The 20,102-nt window shown below is 42.3% G+C and overlaps 1 protein-coding gene across 2 annotated transcripts in view; it reads left to right on the top strand.

Moving 5' to 3' along the window:
* Nucleotides 1–20,102, top strand: part of CNTNAP2 (contactin associated protein 2) — a 1,581,556-nt gene that overhangs the window by 813,995 nt on the left and 747,459 nt on the right. For both annotated transcript variants that reach the window (XM_063452116.1, XM_063452115.1), the window contains exon 9: nucleotides 9,519–9,668. In XM_063452116.1, coding sequence (XP_063308186.1) covers nucleotides 9,519–9,668 — 150 coding nt within the window. The remainder of the gene's footprint in view (nucleotides 1–9,518; nucleotides 9,669–20,102) is intronic.

Here is a 20,102-nt window from a genome sequence, read left to right as displayed (position 1 = left end):
TCCAATATAATACTGGGAATGACGAGCATAAATCTGAAGATGGCAACTTTGAAGACATGAGCACCTATATTAGCTAACGTTACTTTTAATTTGAAGAAAGATAAAGTTCAAAAAAATTCCACCTTTCTCATAAATACATAGCCAAACATTTAATATTATACATAAATCTATAAATGTATTGCTTGAACCCAAGCCTTCACATGGTCATCTTTGCAGAAGAATTCTAAATGTACAGAGGTTAAATATATAAAATTTATATAATGACAAAATGCTTTACACATTGGAAATATACAAGGTTAAATGAAATGATTCCTGATATTGGCATCTGTTTTTTCCAATATGACCTTCAATAAATCTAATCTCTAGCACTGTCACCATTTCTTAATATTTTTCTAGAGAAATGTAGTAGTTTTGAATTCAGTTTGCACAGATATAATAATTCAACCTTAGATGCATTCAAATAAATTTAAATGATGGTTGTTATTATTATAGAGTTGAAGGTATGTGTGTTTTGAACATTCAGTATAAAAAATGGTATTGTCTGATACAGATCTGCAAAATATTCCCAACCTTACACGGATACTAGTATTCCTTACAATAGATCTTGTCTAAAATCCTGTGCCTTGACTTTCATAAATTCTCATGCAGCTGTAAAACACGTATTGTTCACTGCAGTAAAATTCTAAATGTGATTTGTGACACAGCTGGCACCTGTAGGGCACTTAACATTAAATCTCTGCCAAACACTGAAGGTTAAATATCCAGTGCCTAAAATTACAGAACAATAGAAAAAAATGCAAAATAGCAGTTTTCATTTTTTTTATTTTTTATAATGATAGAAATTACCGCACTTTTTATTTAGCATACACTATTGTATTATATTGAATTAATGTATATGTAGAATTTACTGAGAGACATATTTACAAGTTTCAACTGAAATATGTGCAAGGTACTTTTGGATTATACTTTATTCACCATGTGTCACTTGGCTTACGTTAAGATAATTCACAAAATATTTTTGGGGCACAATTTGATGATCATATCAAGGACAACAAACAAAAGGGATTTAAGATAAGATTTTGGAGGGAGCAAAACATGATAAGAGCTAAGAAATTACAGAAACCTGCTATAGCTTACAGGTGAAAGATAATAAATATATTTGTTCAGCAGTATTCTAGATTTTGGCTTCAATGACAGTGGGTCAGTTTAGGACAGATAAGGAGAACACATGGAGCAAGCGAGGAAGTACCGTAAGTCAGAACACAATATAAGAAAATTAGACCATGTGTCACCTGGAGTATACATGTTATGGCAAGCTGTTTTTAAAAGCATGAAAGATTATCTGCTAGTCATCATTAGAAGTAAATTGCTTATAAGTAAACTGTAAATTTTGCATTTAACTCCTTAAGGACACATGACATGTCTGACATGTCATGATTCCCTTTTATTCCAGAAGTTTGGTCCTTAAGGGGTTTACCCCTTAAGGACCAAACATCTGGGATAAAAGGGAATCATGACATGTCAGACATGTCATGTGTCCTTAAGGGGTTAAATGGACAATATAGTTACCAAACAAACTATAGCTTATTGCATTTGTTCTGGTAAGTATAATCATTCCCTTCAGGCATTTTGCAGTAAACACTGTCTTTTCAGCCTAGAAATACCTCCACTGGCCACTCCTCAGATGGCTGCTAGAGGTGTATCCAGTATCTCCACCCTCTGCATAAGGTCGCTAAACTTTCCTCATACAGATGCATTTATCTAATACATCTCTATGAGGAAATGCTGATTGGCCAGGGCTGTTTTGGGCTTGTGTTGGCTCTGCCCTTGATCTGAGTCCTTGACAGTCTCAGCCAATCCAATGCTTTCCTATGGAAAAGCATTGTGATTGGCTCAGGTGAACATTTCTCATTCTGTCAGCCAAGCAGGCAGATCAGGGGCAGACCCAGCAGCAGCAGACTGGAATAATGTTAAGATTTTACAATATTTAGGGGGATAAGGGGAGGGAGGTCAGAGGGACTACATGGTGTTTTTAACAATTAAAGGGTCTGGAATACATGTTTGTGTTCCTGACTCTATAGTGTTCCTTTATGATTTTATCAAGCATGCCCAATTGTCAACTTGATTTTAACATTATATTTTAACACACAACCTATTAGACTAAATTTAGGTTTTACTCATTAGCATAGGCACTAACATGCCACTGTATCACCTATTAATAAATGTCAGTATTTCAGTATTTCTGCATATAGTGCATATTGGATATGAAACATAATCTTGCAAACTATATAACATGCCTGTTTAATGGCCTTTTCTGTGTTTTTATGTTGAGTTATTTTGAAAATAAATTGCATACAAACATGCATGCACATGTCTTTTCAAATATTTTTTATTGAGAATATGTCCAACTGTCTCATTGAGAGCTTTTAAAAGATGTGATTAAGTAATGAAGAAATAAGTTCCTTCATCTCAGAATGTAATTATTCCAATAAACCAATAAAATAATACAAAAGTTAAAAATTATTATAATTGAAAATTATTTTTTTGAACATTAAATTAATATATATATATATATATATTCAAATTTGTAATTAGGTGCACTCACAGGACTTCATCAATAACTTGCTTTTATTCTTAGAAGTGAATTACATGTGAAGAAATATCATAGATCGACGTTTCGACCCATATAGGGTCTTTTTCAAGATCTTGAAAAATACCCTATATGGGTCGAAACGTCGATCTATGATATTTCTTCACATGTAATTCACTTCTAAGAATAAAAGCAAGTTATTGATGAAGTCCTGTGAGTGCACCTTATTACAAATTTGAATATTTATACCTACGCTGAGGTTTGCACCCAGGCAAGAATATTGAAAAAAAAAATTTGGAAGGGTGAGTGCCAAGTTTATCTCTTTATATATATATATATATATATATATATATATATATATATATGCACTTTCTAAAATACAAAATTACGATCTGGGGGACAAATCAAATATCCCAGCCACTGCTATACTTGAAACTTTATAGTAATCCTCGTGAAAAAGAAAACAAATATATATTTTAAATATTAGAGATTCTTCATTATAAAGTGACTGATGGTGACGTGACAACTAAACTGAAAATATTTCAGTTTTTAAACTGAAAATTGTATCCCAAAAATAGTCCATTTAAAAAAATTAGCTGATTCTATGTTTTTCACACGTCAGCATAGTTCTATATAAGTGAATAAACACCATCATTGTTTTTATCTTCAAACATAAAATACAGATATAATAACGTTTAAAATAACCTTTTTTGAAGGAAATAAATATCGCAATTTCCTTTCTATACACATTGACAATAAATGACGTAGTCGCAATGGCTATATTTACACTGAAAACAATGGAAGCATATAAAATACATGCATAATCTTCTCTCACAGGCAAGGTTAATATTTGCACTTTTGCTCCCTGAATGCTGTGATAAGTTGCTTGCTGTAAGCGTACTTTTCCCAGCCTGTTATTGATGTTGGACAACCAGAGCTATTTATCTACTACAAGGTTATATTTGCATTTACATTTAGTCCAGTCCATCTAATAGCTGATGGCCTTTTCTTCAATCTATGCTGTATGTTGTTTAGTTGACAGCACATATAAATGGAACACATAACAGTCCTTTTTAAAGCATGGCAAATGATTTAGGGATCTAATACATACTTATGTACATTTCCATGAGCAAAAATCTGTATTACTTGAATTCTTTAAAAGCGTTAGTAATAAGGTTGAGATTAAAAGCAATGGTGCAAGCACACACGAAACATGATACAATGGCTATTACACCGTATAATTTCAGGTCAAACCTGTCAAGAGTGAAAATGAAAGAATTTCCTAAGGGTTTAATTTCATGTTCAAATTATACCGCAATGTATGTGCCAAATACAATCATATAAAGCTAGAATTTCTCCTTCAGGGCTACACATAATGCCAGCATTTAGTATATGGAACCATTTATTCATGGGAACTCATTCACTTAACAGTGAGTTATTGTAAAGGTACATGTAACGGACCGTTTCAGCAGACAAGGGGTTAAAATCCGTTTAGGCGATATTCCCCTTTCAGTTATAAAGGCAGCTACTGTAGAACACCAAACTCCCGAATTGAATACAAGTGAATGCACTAAACTCCCGAACTGCATACAAGGGAATAAGGTAGCACTCCAAACTCCCGAACCGAAACCTAACGAATAGCTGCTAGCAGACGAACAGGAAAAGCTCCCAAGTGGCTTGCACTCCTGGCAATCAGTCTCTATCAGCATACACTGAATCCCCCCAAGAACGAGACAAGGCTCCGTGTTGAGGGTCAAGCAGTGGTCTGTTTATTCAGGGCTACCCGCCCAGTATTTATGCAGGTCTCCCATCTGGTGGACACTCCCCTAGGGGACCAGATGGAAGACTGTAACACAAACAGACATGTATCACATTTCAGACACACAGAAGTACAGCATCCCCACAATGCATCCTAATTTCCCTCCCTCTATCCTGGAGATAATTGAGAAGTAATTGAATTATCTCCCAGGACAGAGGCAAACTCCATTATACATGTGGGGACCCAAATACAGTAAAATACATTAAAACATATAATATAAAATTTTATACATAAAACACAGACATGTCACATATCCCCAGATTGCTGGGATCTGAGCGCACAAAACTCCCGAATAGCGCTGAGATCCTATTCGCACAGTTCAATTGCCATGGAGCCAGAGTCTTTAATTACATGAATTGGCTCCATGGCATAGCTATCTGGGTTAACACATTCACATATACAATCTACCGAATTAACCGGTGTTCGGCTAAATCGCACGAATAGGAACCAGGGGGCTGGAGGCTCAGCAGTGCCTGCATGTAAAAGTGTCCGGTTTTAGTGCACTGATTCCGGGCTGAGCACCGCTGGCCGTCCGGGGAGCTCCATAACACCGCCACCTAGCGGCCGCTAAGTGTAATCGCGGCCACCCAGTAACAGTCAATTAAGCTGCGGTTAACCGCAGCTACTGGGTGGTCAATTGACTGCACACGCTCGTTAAGCCGCGGTTAACCGCGGCTTCAGGGAGGTAGATTGAAGGCACATGCTAGCTTCTGGGTGGCCAACTAACAGCGCCTGCCGGCTCCCCACGGCTCTGGGGAGGCTAACAGAAGGCGGTTCGTGCGGTAGACAGAATCGGCTGTGCAGAAAGGCATGAATAAACCTTTCCGGACAGTAAAATTAACCGTTTAACTGCCGGTCCATAGTCCAAAGGCAGCAGGCGGGCAACCAGGCTTCTCCAATGCAATGTGGCGAGATTGCTCTCGTCACAGTACACTCTATGCACCAGAACCATTACAGCTCAATGTAGTGTTTATGGTGCCAGGAGTGCCTTGTGCCACCCCATTGGATGGAGTGAAACTGCTTTTGAATGGGTTTGACTTCTTACCTAGAGTCTGCTAGGTGTTGCATCTTGTCTTCACTGCCATACAATGGAGAACATCAATGTAGTAAAGGTCTTAGCTCATTGTGCTCAACAGGCACATTGCAGTGCCTGGCTCATGAAAGTTAATGTAGACTTCTACTTAGGAGCTTCTAGATCCCCATCATCAGTAGTGAAGGCCTGGAGTGGTGCCTAGTGGATCTTAGGTGAAAAGTCAGATCATTAAAACATTGTTTATTCCTTTGAATGGGTGTGCCTGGGGCATTGCTAGCATCACAACCACTACAGAACACTGCAGTGGTTATGATACTGGAAGTGTTTAAGCATTTTAGGTCAAGACAAGTAAATAGAAACAAAATTATTCAAATAATGTAGATATATTCTTTCAGTTTTCACCTAAATATTTGGAATTTGGTAGTCATTTCACAGCAAAGACTTGGAATAGCAAACTAAACATTACATTCTCCTCCACCACTATAGCCACTTCAGTTGTGATTCTATGCTAATATTTCAGAACCTGTCTAAAATCTTGTAAGATAAGGGATGCTGTCTTAAACAAAAATGTTTACCTTCAAAATTTCTCTAAAGGATGGATTAATAAAAATGTAAATTATATAAATGTACTTAATTCTAGCTTTTTTATTATTATTAAAGTATTTCTTGCTGTTTTGTCCAGCTAGCTATTAAGCCCATGTTTAAAATAATTTTTCATTAAATGAAAATGATGTAGTAGTGAAGAGCTTCAAATATGTTTATCTCTATGGGTAACATAATTAGAAAATAGGCATTAAATATGTGATATCAAGCTAAGATTTATTATATCAATTTTTAATTGTAGTTAATTACCTGTTATGATCACGGTGAGCATTAATGTATTCATTTCATCTGAAAGCGTACAAGTTTAAGATCAGAAGGAAAAGGAATCTCATAAGTTATGTAATTTATCAAGTGTTTGATATTATATATTGGATATAAGATGGATTGTATGCATATACTTTTACTGTAAAAGACATATGTAATGCATTCTACTCTTGCCTTCAAATAAATATTAAATATTGTTGCTGCGAGTTGGATGTGAATAAAGATGAGATATGTAAAAGTTATTCCAAACATTTGTACAATAGAAGATGCAGATATATTTTTTATTGCTTTATGTAAAATGCAGACTATATCACTGTCAAAGCAAAATAACCAAAACAGATTGTTAAATAAATCTAGATGTTTTCTGAACTTAAAAAAAAAACCAGTCAGATGTTAAAATATTACTGAATAAAGGCTTGTCTTCCTGTTGCCATGTTGTTCCATTGCATGCAGTCTTGAGTCTTGTAATTGTAATCCATGTTCACAAGTTTATAAATATTTTAGCCTTTGACTGAAAAACTTGTTAGCTTCTAAAATCATATTTTTTGGGGATGTGATGGATTAAAACTACACAAGTCATGTCTGAAAAGTAAACAAGCAATATGTCTACATCTAGACTCCGCAGTACAACTCAACAACTTAGTTATTCATAAATGGTTAATAATTCATTTTCACTTCCTTATGATAGCTAATGTAACTCTGATAAAAGTTGCCTGTTTTTTGTTAGTCTTTTACTTTAATCCATATGGTAGGTAGACTGAGGAGAAGTCCCAGGTATTTTATCTACCACTACGAAGCTCACAGCCATTTCAGAGAAGGTTGATAGTGCCATGGCCTGGTCAGAGATCAGGGGCAAGTGAATGGTCAGGCCATTCTAGAGATGAGCATGAATGTATGTTATAATGCCAATAATTTAATTTATACAGAAAGGTAATGGAAGTTGCTGTAACTCAGCAACCTATTTACACACTTTGGAAAACATATTCTTGGGCTACTGCAGTCCTCACAAATATAAGACTTGTTCTTATGATAAGCTATGTAATTATTTGGTGGACACTTTTTCCTGGATTCAACAAGAGATCAGAAGAGTAGACATTGTTTGGGTGGTCAAGAATGATGACTGGACATATGACCAAAATTCTCAAACTCAGATATTCTGCTAGAAATGTAGTATTGTCTAAGTCATATTAATATAGTAAATATGGTATTTAGAAATGGTTAGACTTGTGCATGGTGAGAAAATTCAGCTTTGCCAAACCATTTTTTTTTCCAAAAATAGAAAATTTATTATTTAGAGAGTTATATAAAAATATATTTTATGGTGTTTAACCCCTTAAGGACACATGACATGTGTGACATGTCATGATTCCCCTTTATTCCAGAAGTTTGGTCCTTAAGGGGTTAATGGGATGCACAAAATATTTAGATTTGATAATTTAGCCTTGACTTTAAAATAATTCTCACATGAGCTGTTGTACATCTAGAGATTAGCTCTTCAACTGTACAAGCTTTCAGGGGCAGAGTGCATTAAGGGGTCAAACATTTCAAAAAGCACTTGTCATAAGACACAGATATTCTAGCTTGCATTACATTGAGAACCATGGGCTGCAGAAAAAGCAGCCAACATAACATTTCTCAATGACAAATCTTTTATAACCTTTTGTAGATCTGTTTTATCTGAACTGACAGAACGAAAAGTGTCGTTTATTGGTTCTTTCAGTCAGATATGTGGATCATAAACCATAAATGAAGCATGATTTATCAGAGATTACATTAATTGCCTAGTTCAAATATATCTTTACAGCTACTGTGAAATGGAAACTTTCATTCTTATGACATTCAACAAAAATGCTTTCATTTTGATACAATATGTATTAAAACATTCATAATGTCACAGTGACATATTTAACCCCAATGTGGTGGTTCAGCTCGTGAGATTATTGTCCATGCCAAAAAATTTGAAAACCCTATTTAAACTTTTTTATTTTTTTATTTGCATGTGATAAGTTTAGTTCCGCACTCTTTTTAATGAAGTGATTTAACATTCAAATTCCGTACACATTTAGTCAGTATTCGCAATTCTGAACATTTGGTTAGTTATGAATATTCGCTCGCGTGCTATAAGCATTCGAATTGGCTAATCCCTGGTTTATTTGGATGAATTGTAAATTGCTTCAAACCAAATGCACAAATGTATTGCTTAGAGAGCATTAATACTGAAAAGAAAAGTGTCACACAAGTGTTAAATATAACAGTGACTAACATAAAAAGAAGAGATAACAGCAAGGGAAGTGGGATGGAAATCTTTGAAAAAAACTGTACATAGTTTGACATTCTTAACACATGATATGGAACTACAGATGCCATTTATAGCACATTAAATGATACTGGAAGAAAATGTGGGGTTTTATTTCTCATTCCAGAACCATCATTTATAATCCTAGCAGCTAAATGGAACATATTACAAATGTTTTCTTTCTTTCTTTCTTTCTTTCTTTCTTCAGATTCAGAAAGCTAAAACTTTTGTTTATGTTCTTTTATAATTTATTAAAAAGTGCTATTATATTTTGTGTCGTATTATAGTTTTGAGCTCATAGCAGCTCAATGAAAAACCCATTAATAAATCATTAAAAAAATTTAACAGTTTTTGGAAATGTTAACACAACTTTAGCCATGCTGTAGCTTTGATGTTCTAACATTTAATCTATAGTATCCATGTGACAAGTTTAAAAATATGTAGCTGGAAAAAAACAGAGACATTGTGCAATAAAGCTGCGTAACTACACGTCTTCTAACACCAATACAAATCCAAATAAATATCATTTGTTTTGATACTCCCTATATTTTGGGAGGTAAAGCTAGCATGTGTACAGATATAAAGAGATCCACCACAGTGACTGATGATAAAAGTTTGAAAACAATTCCTCCCTTATTTAATTTTATCAGAAAATGTTGAATATTGCTGAAAATGTACTTACTACATACGATTCTTACATTGTAACCTGCTAATCATAGCATTTTATTGCATTTGTGAACATCAAATTCCCCTTTTCTGTTTCTGTATTGCTTCTATGAACATATGCTTTTCTACGCAATAATGTTTCAATATAGAGTCTCTTAAAAAAAAGTCTACATACAAAGAAATGCAAAAAAGTAAGAAGGTTAAATCTACTTATGCATTTTTAATGTTATTCTAATATATATTATAGGTTCCAGTCTTAATGATGGACAGTGGCACGAAGTACGATTTACAGCCAAGGAAAATTTTGCTGTACTAACTATTGATGGGGATGAAGCTTCTTCTGTACGTTCCAACAGTCCTCTTCAATTCCAAACTGGAAGCCGATACTTCTTTGGAGGTAATACATTAACACTAAGTTGACATTTTTCACATTTCTAGAAAATGCTGAATGAACATCTTTTACTTCTTAACAATTTACTAAGATAATTTTACACTGAATATCTGTAAGAATAAAATAAAGACCTCTTTAAATAATTGGTAATTTCTTTGCCATGGACTTCTATTTAATTTAGCAATCTGTGGTTTGTCCTGCAATCTGCTTGCAGCACTGGGACACTGGGACACCATGAACTGAGACAGACACAAGTTGGTCACAGTGACTTCTCCAAAGAATTGTATTGCATATCACAGGTTATATTGTGTTCTTTAACAGGGTGTGTCTTTATTGTTTATCTTATCAGATAGTTACAGCTGGTCTTAATGTATAGAGATGCTAGTAAGAGGGGGTGAGGAGTTTGGACTTCCCTGCTGTTACTAGGCAGATCAGCAGTAAGGGGGGTGTTTAATTGGGACTTTACTGCGACAAACAGCGGTAAGGGGTAGGAGATGGTAAAGAAGGTATAAAGTCCAAACTTGTAAACAACTCTCTATACATTGAGCAAAACATAACTTGTAAGTCTAGAGCAGGGGATCCCAATTAAATGTCCCCGTCAAACCCTTTGACATAGTGTATCAACATCTTGCCCACCCCCCAAAAAAATGTATGTGGTGGTGTGTCTGTGTTTCAAGGTGTGTGTATCTGTGTTTGTGCCTGTGTGTATATCTGTGTGTCAGTTTGTATCTGTGTGTGTATGTATCTGACACACAGTGTGTCAAGGTGTGTGTATCTGTGTGTCAGATACATACACACTGACACACAGATACACACCTTGACACACAGAGACAAACCGGCACATACAAACACAGATACACACATATACACACATATACACACTGGGTGTCAAGGTGTGTGCATGTGTGTGTCAAGGTGTGCGTATCTGTGTGCCACTATGTGTCAGTGTGTGTGTATCTGTGTGTATGTATCTGACACACACTGGCACAAAGTGGCACACAGATACACACACCATGATACACAGATACATACACACACACAGATACACACTGTGTGTGTGTGTATGTATGTATCTGTGTGTCAAGGTGTGTGTATCTGTATGTTAAAGTGTGTGTATCTGTGTTTGTATGTGCTGGTGTGTGTCAAGGTTTGTGTATGTGTGTTTGTATGTGCCAGTGTGCGTATGCGTGTGTGTGTGTCTGACATACAGATACACAAACACTGGCACATAGTGGCACATAGATACACACACCTTGACACACAGATTCACATACCTTGACACACTGTGTGTGTGTGTGTGTATATCTGTTGTATGTATCTGACACACAGAGACACACAGATACACACAGTGACATAAAATACACATACTGACAGTTAAACACAACTTGACACACAGATACACACACTGGCACATACACACACACACTGACGGATACACACACACGGGCACATACACACACACACTGGCACAAACACACACTGACACACACATATATATACAAACAGTGACACATACACACCTTGATACACAGATACACAAACTAGCACATACACACACAGATTCACACACATTGGAAGATACATACATACACATATGTTTAGATTACCTTATTTCTTCCTCCAGTGCTGTGCTGGCTGAGGATGGTGTGCCAGGTCAGGAGCTGCTCACTCACCGCAGCACTCCCTCTCCCTCCAGCCGGTGCGCTCTGTCTGGGAGGAAGTGCTGTCACTTCCTCCCAACATCCCATACAAATGGGGTCAGGTTGCAGTCTTAGACGCCCTCGGCGCCTGACCGGACCCCTGTTTAGCGATAACCATTGGGTAGCCCTAAATGCTTGGGCCACCCGATGGGCAAATCGCCGCAGGACCCCAATTTTCTTCTTGTGGCACCCTAGGGTTCTGCAGAACACTAATTGTGAAACGCTGGTCTTGAGGCTTATTAACCACCATGTTAAAATCAGAGAGCATAAAAATATTCACATCCGATCAATATCCAACTGCCAATAACATGGTAACCCAAATGTGATTCTCAACCCAAGTGCTAATAATGACTGTACTAAAGATTTTTTTTTTTGGGGGGGGGGGGTTTGTAACTGGCTTAGATGAAAATATATTGCCATTCTACAGTTCAAATTTTCCCGTTTGTAAATACTCCCATCATTTGAAAATGTCACAATATATTTGCAAACCAGAATATGCCAAGATGTTATATGCTACTGGAAAACTGATTGCATAAAAAAAAAACAAAAAAAAACGGCCAGTGTAGGAATTAATAAAAAGTCAATTCCTGCAGTAAGACTACTGCTTATTTTTATATTGTTATCTGTAAATATATACAAAAGTTATAATGTATAAAATGCAATGTTAAAAAATGTGTTTTCTTTCACATTCTATTTTATTGTAGCAAGAAAAGATAGTTAAATATTCTTTACAATTATATTCATAAATAACAAAAGGTCATGTCTAAACAAATGCATAATATAAGATGCAGACATTTTTAATAGCCATACCTTCAGCATTGCCTGACACTTTCAATATCCAAACCTATAAAATCCCAATCGTTGTTTCCCTTCTTTAGAATAGAGATTGATCTCATTAACCATAAATATTTTAGTAGGATAACTTTAGGATAACTGCAATGAGTACCTCAGGACATTAAAAGGTTGTAATTAATGTTACTGATATATATATATATATATATATATATATATATATATATATATATATATATATATATATATGTATATATTACATTGTATTGGGGTTACATAATAAGCCCTTAACTTCAGAGAGATCTCTGGTTTTCTGAAATATTTAGCCCCATAATTTTTACCTTGATGTGTAGATAATTGTAGAACTAAATGATTAACAAGTCCATCCATTTTGTCTTCATTTATACCGATGCCTATCCAATGTGATACAACTAAAGACATGAAACTGAGATATTTTTAAAGGGACAATCTGGGGCACTAGAACCATGAGCATGTTCTTTGTCAAAGAGCCTGTCCTTGCAGTCTGAACAGTCTAAAATATTCAGTTTCTAAGAAAAGACAATATTTACATATTTGTCTCTAGAAGAGCCAGTAGAGGGACTTCCTGGATGAAGTCCTGCAAAGATTTTAGGATTGACATTCAGTATTTAGTGATGTCGCGAACATGAAATTTTCCATAAAATTCCACAACTTCCACAAATGTTCACGAACGGGCAAACCGGGCGAACCGCCATAGACTTCAATAGGCAGGCGAATTTTAAAACCCACAGGGACTCTTTCTGGCCACAATAGTGATGGAAAAGTTGTTTCAAGGGGACTAGCACCTGGACTGTGGCATGCCGGAGGGGGATCCATGGCAAAACTCCCATGGAAAATTACATAGTTGATGCAGAGTCTGGTTTTAATCCATAAAGGGCATAAATCACCTAACATTCCTAAATTGTTTGGAATAACATGCTTTAAAACATCAGGTATGATGTTGTATCGATCAGGTAGTGTAAGGGTTACGCCCGCTTCACAGTGACAGACCAAACTCCCCGTTTAACGCACCGCAACCAACCGCAAACAGTCCATTTGCACAACCGCGAACTCCCCATTTGCACAAGGTTGGATACCAAGCTAGCCATGTCCTGTTCCTTGTCCTCACTGATGTCATTGAAGGTCTCTTCCTCCACCCAGCCACCTACAACACCAAGGGTCCCCGAAAGGTGACAACAAGCCCCCTGTATTTTTTTTTTAAATGTACACTACTGTTACACCAGATATGAGTTGCACTGGTGTGACACTGTGCTCTGGCAGGCCCTGAAACGCACACGTGTGAAGGAAACTGACTGCTATTATTTCACAGTCAAATTTCTAGTTTTTTTTTTAATGTACACTACTGTTACACCAGATATGAGTTGCACTGGTGTGACACTGTGCCCTGGCAGACCCTGAAACGCACACGTGTGAAGGAAATTGACTGCTATTATATTGCAGACCAAAATATTGCACTTTTTTTAAGTGCAAGCTATTGTGACACCAGATATGAGTGGTGGCACTGGGACCACCTTAAAAATATTGGATATCGCTAAAAATCATGATCACTATATACTTTCTCTACTAACCTCTAATACTAACCAAACTACTCATCCATCCGCTATACCACTTTATCCCACTTAGAACTAGTGCCCAGTTAAAATACTTTACTCTTACTTACCCAAACTCAGTCATGCCACACACATTTCACCACTACTCTCACTGAATCCCTCTGACTACGGCTAAATTCATCTTCTACATTAGTGATGTACCGAACTGTTCGCCGGAGAATAGTTCCTGGCGAACATAGCGTGTTCGCGTTTGCCACGGCAAGCGAACACATGCCCGGTTCGATCCGTCCCCTATTCGTCATCATTGAGTAAACTTTGACCCTGTGCCTCACAATCAGCAGACACATCCCAGCCAATCAGCAGCAGACCCTCCCTTCCAGACCCTCCCACCTCCTGTACAGCATCCATTTTAGATTCATTCTGAAGCTGCATTCTTAGATAGAGGAGGGAAAGTGTAGCTGCTGCTCATTTGATAGGGAAATGTATAGCTAGGCTAGTGTATTCAGTGTCCACTACAGTCCTGAAGGACTCATCTGATCTCTGCTGTAAGGACAGCACCTCAAAAAGCCCTTTTTAGGGCTAGAACATCAGTCTGTTTTTTTTCCCTGTGTAATCTAATTGCAGTTGCCTGCCTGCCAGCTTCTGTGTCAGGCTCACAGTGGATACTGTGCCCACTTGCCCAGTGCCACCACTCATATCTGGTGTCACATTAGCTTGCATTTAAAAACCAAAACAAATTTCACTGTAATAGATTGAATAGCAGTTAGTTGTCTGCAAGCGTCTGTGTGTCAGGCCTACAGCGCGTACTCTTCCAACCTCTGCCAGTGCAAATTGCCACTCATATCTGGTGTCACAATAGCGTGCATTTAAAACCCAAAAACTTTTTTCACTGTTATAGATTGAATAGTAGTTAGTTGTCTTCAAGCGGGTGTGTCAGGCCTACAGGGTGTACTCTGCCAACCTCTGCCAGTGCACATTGCCACTCATATCTGGTGTCACAATAGCGTGCATTTAAAACCCCAAAACTTTTTTTCACTGTTATAGATTGAATAGCAGTTAGTTGTCTTCAAGCGGGTGGGTCAGGCCTACAGTGTGTACTCTGCCAACCTCTGCCACTGCACATTGCCACTCATATCTGGTGTCACAATAGCGTGCATTTAAAACCCCAAAACTTTATTCACTGTTATAGATAGAATAGCAGTTAGTTGTCTTCAAGCGGGTGTCAGGCCTACAACATGTACTCTGCCAACCTCTGCCAGTGCACATTGCCACTCATATCTGGTGTCACAATAGCGTGCATTTAAAACCAAATAACTTTTCCCACTGTTATAGATTGAATAGCAGTTAGTTGTCTTCAAGCAGGTGTCAGGCCTACAGCGTCTACTCTGCCAACATCTGCCAGCAGAGGCGGCTCTCTAATTAGGCGGTTTAGGCGGCCGCCTAAGGCCTCGCGCTGGCTGGGGCCTCGCGGCCGCCTAAACCGCCTGTTGGCAGTGTGTCAGGTCCTCGGTCACTGACCGAGGACCTGACACCAGGAGGGGGCCGGCGGCTTGCCCGGTATGCCGCCGGGTGCGAGGCCCCTCCTTGCTGCCCGGCCACCATCGCAGACACTGGTCTGCAGCTCCGCAGTGTGCAGAGCTGCAGACCATGTGACTCGCGAGATTTGGCCAATCAGAGCGTTGCCGCGGGTTACCACGGCAACGCTCTGAAATCTTGCGAGATTACATGGTCTGCAGCTATGCGGAGCTGCAGACCGGAAGCAGTGGCCACCGGACCACCAGGGAACCCACTGGACCACCAGGGAAAGGTAGGCTCTCCCTCCCCATCCCCACCACCCTCACCCTCACCCCCCACCACCATAACCCCCCACCACCCTCACCCCCACCACCCTCAGCCTCAACCACCATCACCCACCATCACCCCTCCCCACCATCACCCCCCACGACCCTCAGCCTCACCCCCACCACCATCACCCCCCACCACCCTCAGCCTCACCCCCTACCACCATCACCCCACCCTCACCATCACCCCCACCACCATCACCCCCCACCACCCTCAGCTTCACCCCCCACCACCCTCAACTTCACCCCCCACCACCCTCAGCTTCACCCCCACCACCCTCAGCTTCACCTCCCACCACCCTCAGCCTCACCCCCACCACCATAACCCCCACCACCCTCAGCCTCACCCCCCCACCATCACCCCTCCCCACCCTCACCATCACCCCCACCACTCTCACCATCACCCCCCACCACCATCACCCCTCCCCACACTCACCATCACCCCCCACCACCCTCAGCCTCACCCCCACCACCATCACCCCTCCCCCTCCCCACCCTCACCATCACCCCCACCACCCTCAGCCTCACCCCCACCACCATCACCCCCCACCACCCTCAGCCTCACCCCCCCCATCACCCCTCCTCACCATCACCCCCCACCACTCTCACCATCACCCCCCACCACCCTCAGCCTCACCCCCCACCACCATCACCCCTCCCCACCCTCACCATCACCCCCACCACTCTCAGCCTCACCCCCCACCACCATCACCCCCCACCACCGTCAGCTTCACCCCCACCACCCTCAGCTTCACCCCCACCACCCTCAGCTTCACCCCCACCACCCTCAGCCTCACCCCCACCACCCTCAGCCCCACCACCCCCCCACCACCCTCATCATCACCACCACCCCCCACCACCCTCAGCATCACTCCCCCCACCACCCTCAGCATCACCCCCCTCACCACCCTCAGCCTCACCCCCCACCACCCTCAGCATAACCCTCCGTCACCACCCTCAGCCTCACCTCACTCACCATCACCCCACTCACCATCACCCCCCTCTCACTCTCACATTACCCCCTCTCACTCTCACATTACCCCCTCACTCTCACATTACCCCCTCACTCTCACATTACCCCCTCACTCTCACATTTGCCACCTTACTCTCACATTACCCCCCCACTCTCACATTACCCCCCCCACTCTCACATTACCCCCCTCAGCCTCACCCCCCCCACCACCCTCAGCCTCACCCCCTACCACCATCACCCCTCCCCACCCCCACCATCACCCCCCACCACCATCACCCCCACCACCCTCAGCTTCACCCCCACCACCCTCAGCTTCACCCCCACCACCCTCAGCCTCACCCCCACCACCCTCAGCTTCAACCCCCACCACCCTCAGCCTCACCCCCACCACCCTCAGCATCACTCCCCCCACCACCCTCAGCATCACTCCCCCCACCACCCTCAGCATCACTCCCCCCACCACCATCAGCATCAACCCCCTCACCACCCTCAGCCTCACCCCCCACCACCCTCAGCATAACCCTCCGTCACCACCCTCAGCATAACCCTCCGTCACCACCCTCAGCATAACCCTCTGTCACCACCCTCAGCATAACCCTCCGTCACCACCCTCAGCCTCACCCCACTCACCATCACCCCCTCCTTCTCACATCACCCCCCTCTCACTCTCACATTAGCCCCCCTACTCTCACATTAGCCCCCTACTCTCACATTAGCCCCCTACTCTCACATTAGCCCCCTACTCTCACATTAGCCCCCTACTCTCACATTACCCCCCCTACTCTCACATTACCCCCCCCACTCTCACATTACCCCCCCACTCTCACATTACCCCCCCACTCTCACATTCCCCCCCACTCTCACATTATGCCCCCCCACTCTCACATTATGCCCCCCCACTCTCACATTACCCCCTCACTCTCACATTACCCCCTCACTCTCACATTACCCCCTCTCACTCTCACATTACCCCCTCTCACTCTCACATTACCCCCTCTCACTCTCACATTACCCCCCTCACTCTCACATTACCCCCCTCACTCTCACATTACCCCCCTCACTCTCACATTACCCCCCTCACTCTCACATTACCCCCCTCACTCTTACATTACCCCCCTCACTCTCACATTACCATCACCCCCCGCTCCCTGTCACATTACCATCACCCCCCGCTCCCTCTCACCATCACCCCCCGCTCCCTCTCACCATCACCCCCCGCTCCCTCTCACCATCACCCCCCGCTCCCTCTCACCATCACCCCCCGCTCCCTCTCACCATCACCCCCCGCTCCCTCTCACCATCACCCCCCGCTCCCTCTCACCATCAACCCTCCGCTCCCTCTCACCATCAACCCTCCGCTCCCTCTCACCATCACTCCCCGCTCCCTCTCACCATCACACCCCCCGCTCCCTCTCACCATCACACCCCCCGCTCCCTCTCACCATCACACCCCCCGCTCCCTCTCACCATCACACCCCCCGCTCCCTCTCACCATCACACCCCCCGCTCCCTCTCACCATCACACCCCCGCTCCCTCTCACCATCACACCCCCCGCTCCCTCTCACCATCACACCCCCCGCTCCCTCTCACCATCACCCCCCGCTCCCTCTCACCATCACCCCCACACCATCACCCCCCTTTCACCATCACCCGCCTCTCACATCACCCGCCTCTCACCATCACCCCCCCCATACACACAACACACTTCAAGCAGCTACCCCATACACATAGGGTCTCAGACAAAAACGCAAACATGCTCACAGAGACATACATTCACACACACAAGGATACTCTCTGTCAGACACACTCTCAGGCACATACACAGGTAGACAGTGCATCAATGTGTATATGTGACACTTTTTTGTTAGTGGGGCCTCATGTTTGCGTTTCGCCTAAGGCCTCATAAAGTCTAGAGCCGCCTCTGTCTGCCAGTGCACATTTCCACTCATATCTGGTGTCACAATAGCGTGCATTTAAAACCAAAAAACTTTTTTCACTGTTATAGATTGAATAGTAGTTAGTTGTCTTCAAGCGGGTGTGTCAGGCCTACAGGATGTACTCTGCCAACCTCTGCCAGTGCACATTGCCACTCATATCTGGTGTCACAATAGCGTGCATTTAAAACCAAAAACTTTTTTTACTGTTATAGATTGAATAGCAGTTAGTTGTCTTCAAGCGGGTGTGTCAGGCCTACAGTGTGTACTCTGTCAACCTCAGCCAGTGCACATTGCCACTCTTATCTGGTGTCGCAATAGATTGCATTTAAAAACCAAAAAACTTTTTTCAATGTTATAGATTGAATAGCAGTTAGTTGTCTGCAAGCGGGTGTCAGGCCTACAGCATGTACTCTGCCAACCCCTGCCAGTGCACATTGCCACTCATATCTGGTCTCACAGTAGCTTGCACGCATAGTACCACTAATCCAAAAAAAAATGACAGGCAGAGGCAGGCCACCCCACAGGGGCCATCGTGGTCATGGTGCTGTGATTCCCTTTTGCCCTAGAATAATGCCCAGTGTTCAGAGGCCACGTACCCTGAACTTGAAAAGTTCTGAGGACATAGTTGACTGGCTAACACAGGACACCCAATCTTCTACATCTTCCGCTCGGAACCTTGACGCACCATCCTCCTCCAGCTTAGCTTCGGGCACCTCTCAAGATACCACTCACCCGCCTGCCGCCACCACCAACACTAGCACCACAGCCGCTTCACTTTATCTGTCAGAGGAGTTATTTACACATCCATTTGAAGAAATGAGTGATGCGCAACCATTATTGCCAGAGGATGTAGATAACAGGGATATGTCTCAGTCAGGCAGCATTACACACATGGACGTACGGTGTGATGATGATGATGTTGTACCCGCTGCTGCTTCCTTTGCTGAGTTGTCAGATACAAGTGAAGCGGTTGATGATAACGATGCATCCATGGAGGTCACGTGGGTTCCCGCTCGGCAAAAAGAAGAACAGGGCGAAAGTTCAGATGGGGAGACAGAGAGGAGGAGGAGACGAGTTGGAAGCAGGGGGAGGTCGTCGGAAGGAGCTAGTGGCACAGTCAGACAGCATGCATCGGCACCCGGGGTCAGCCCGCCAGCACGCCAATCAATGCATGCTGTGTCCACCACCAGAATGCCAACATTGCAGAGCTCAGCAGTGTGGCATTTTTTTGTGTGTCTGCCTCTGACAACAGCGATGCCATTTGCAACCTGTGCCAAAAGAAACTGAGTCGTGGGAAGTCCAACACCCACCTAGGTACAACTGTTTCGCGTAGGCACATGATCGCACATCACAAACGCCTATGGGATCAACACATGAGTACAAGCAGCACACAAACTCAAAGCCGCCATCCTCCTCCTGGTCCAGAATCTTCAGCCACGTCAACCACTGCTGTCTTCCTTGCCCCCTCTCAACCATCCAGCACTCCATCTCTCGCCTTTAGCAGTTCCCGCTCATCTGCCCACAGTCAGGTGTCTGTCAAGGACATGTTTAAGCGTAAGAAGCCAATGTCAGAAAGTCACCCCCTTGCCCAGCGTTTGACGGCTGGC

The sequence above is a fragment of the Pelobates fuscus genome, chromosome 4 (genome assembly GCF_036172605.1).
Source record: "Pelobates fuscus isolate aPelFus1 chromosome 4, aPelFus1.pri, whole genome shotgun sequence".
NCBI lineage: Eukaryota > Metazoa > Chordata > Amphibia > Anura > Pelobatidae > Pelobates > Pelobates fuscus.
The sequence above is the reverse complement of the archived record's forward strand: the minus strand, read 5'-3'. Positions and strand labels throughout refer to the sequence as shown.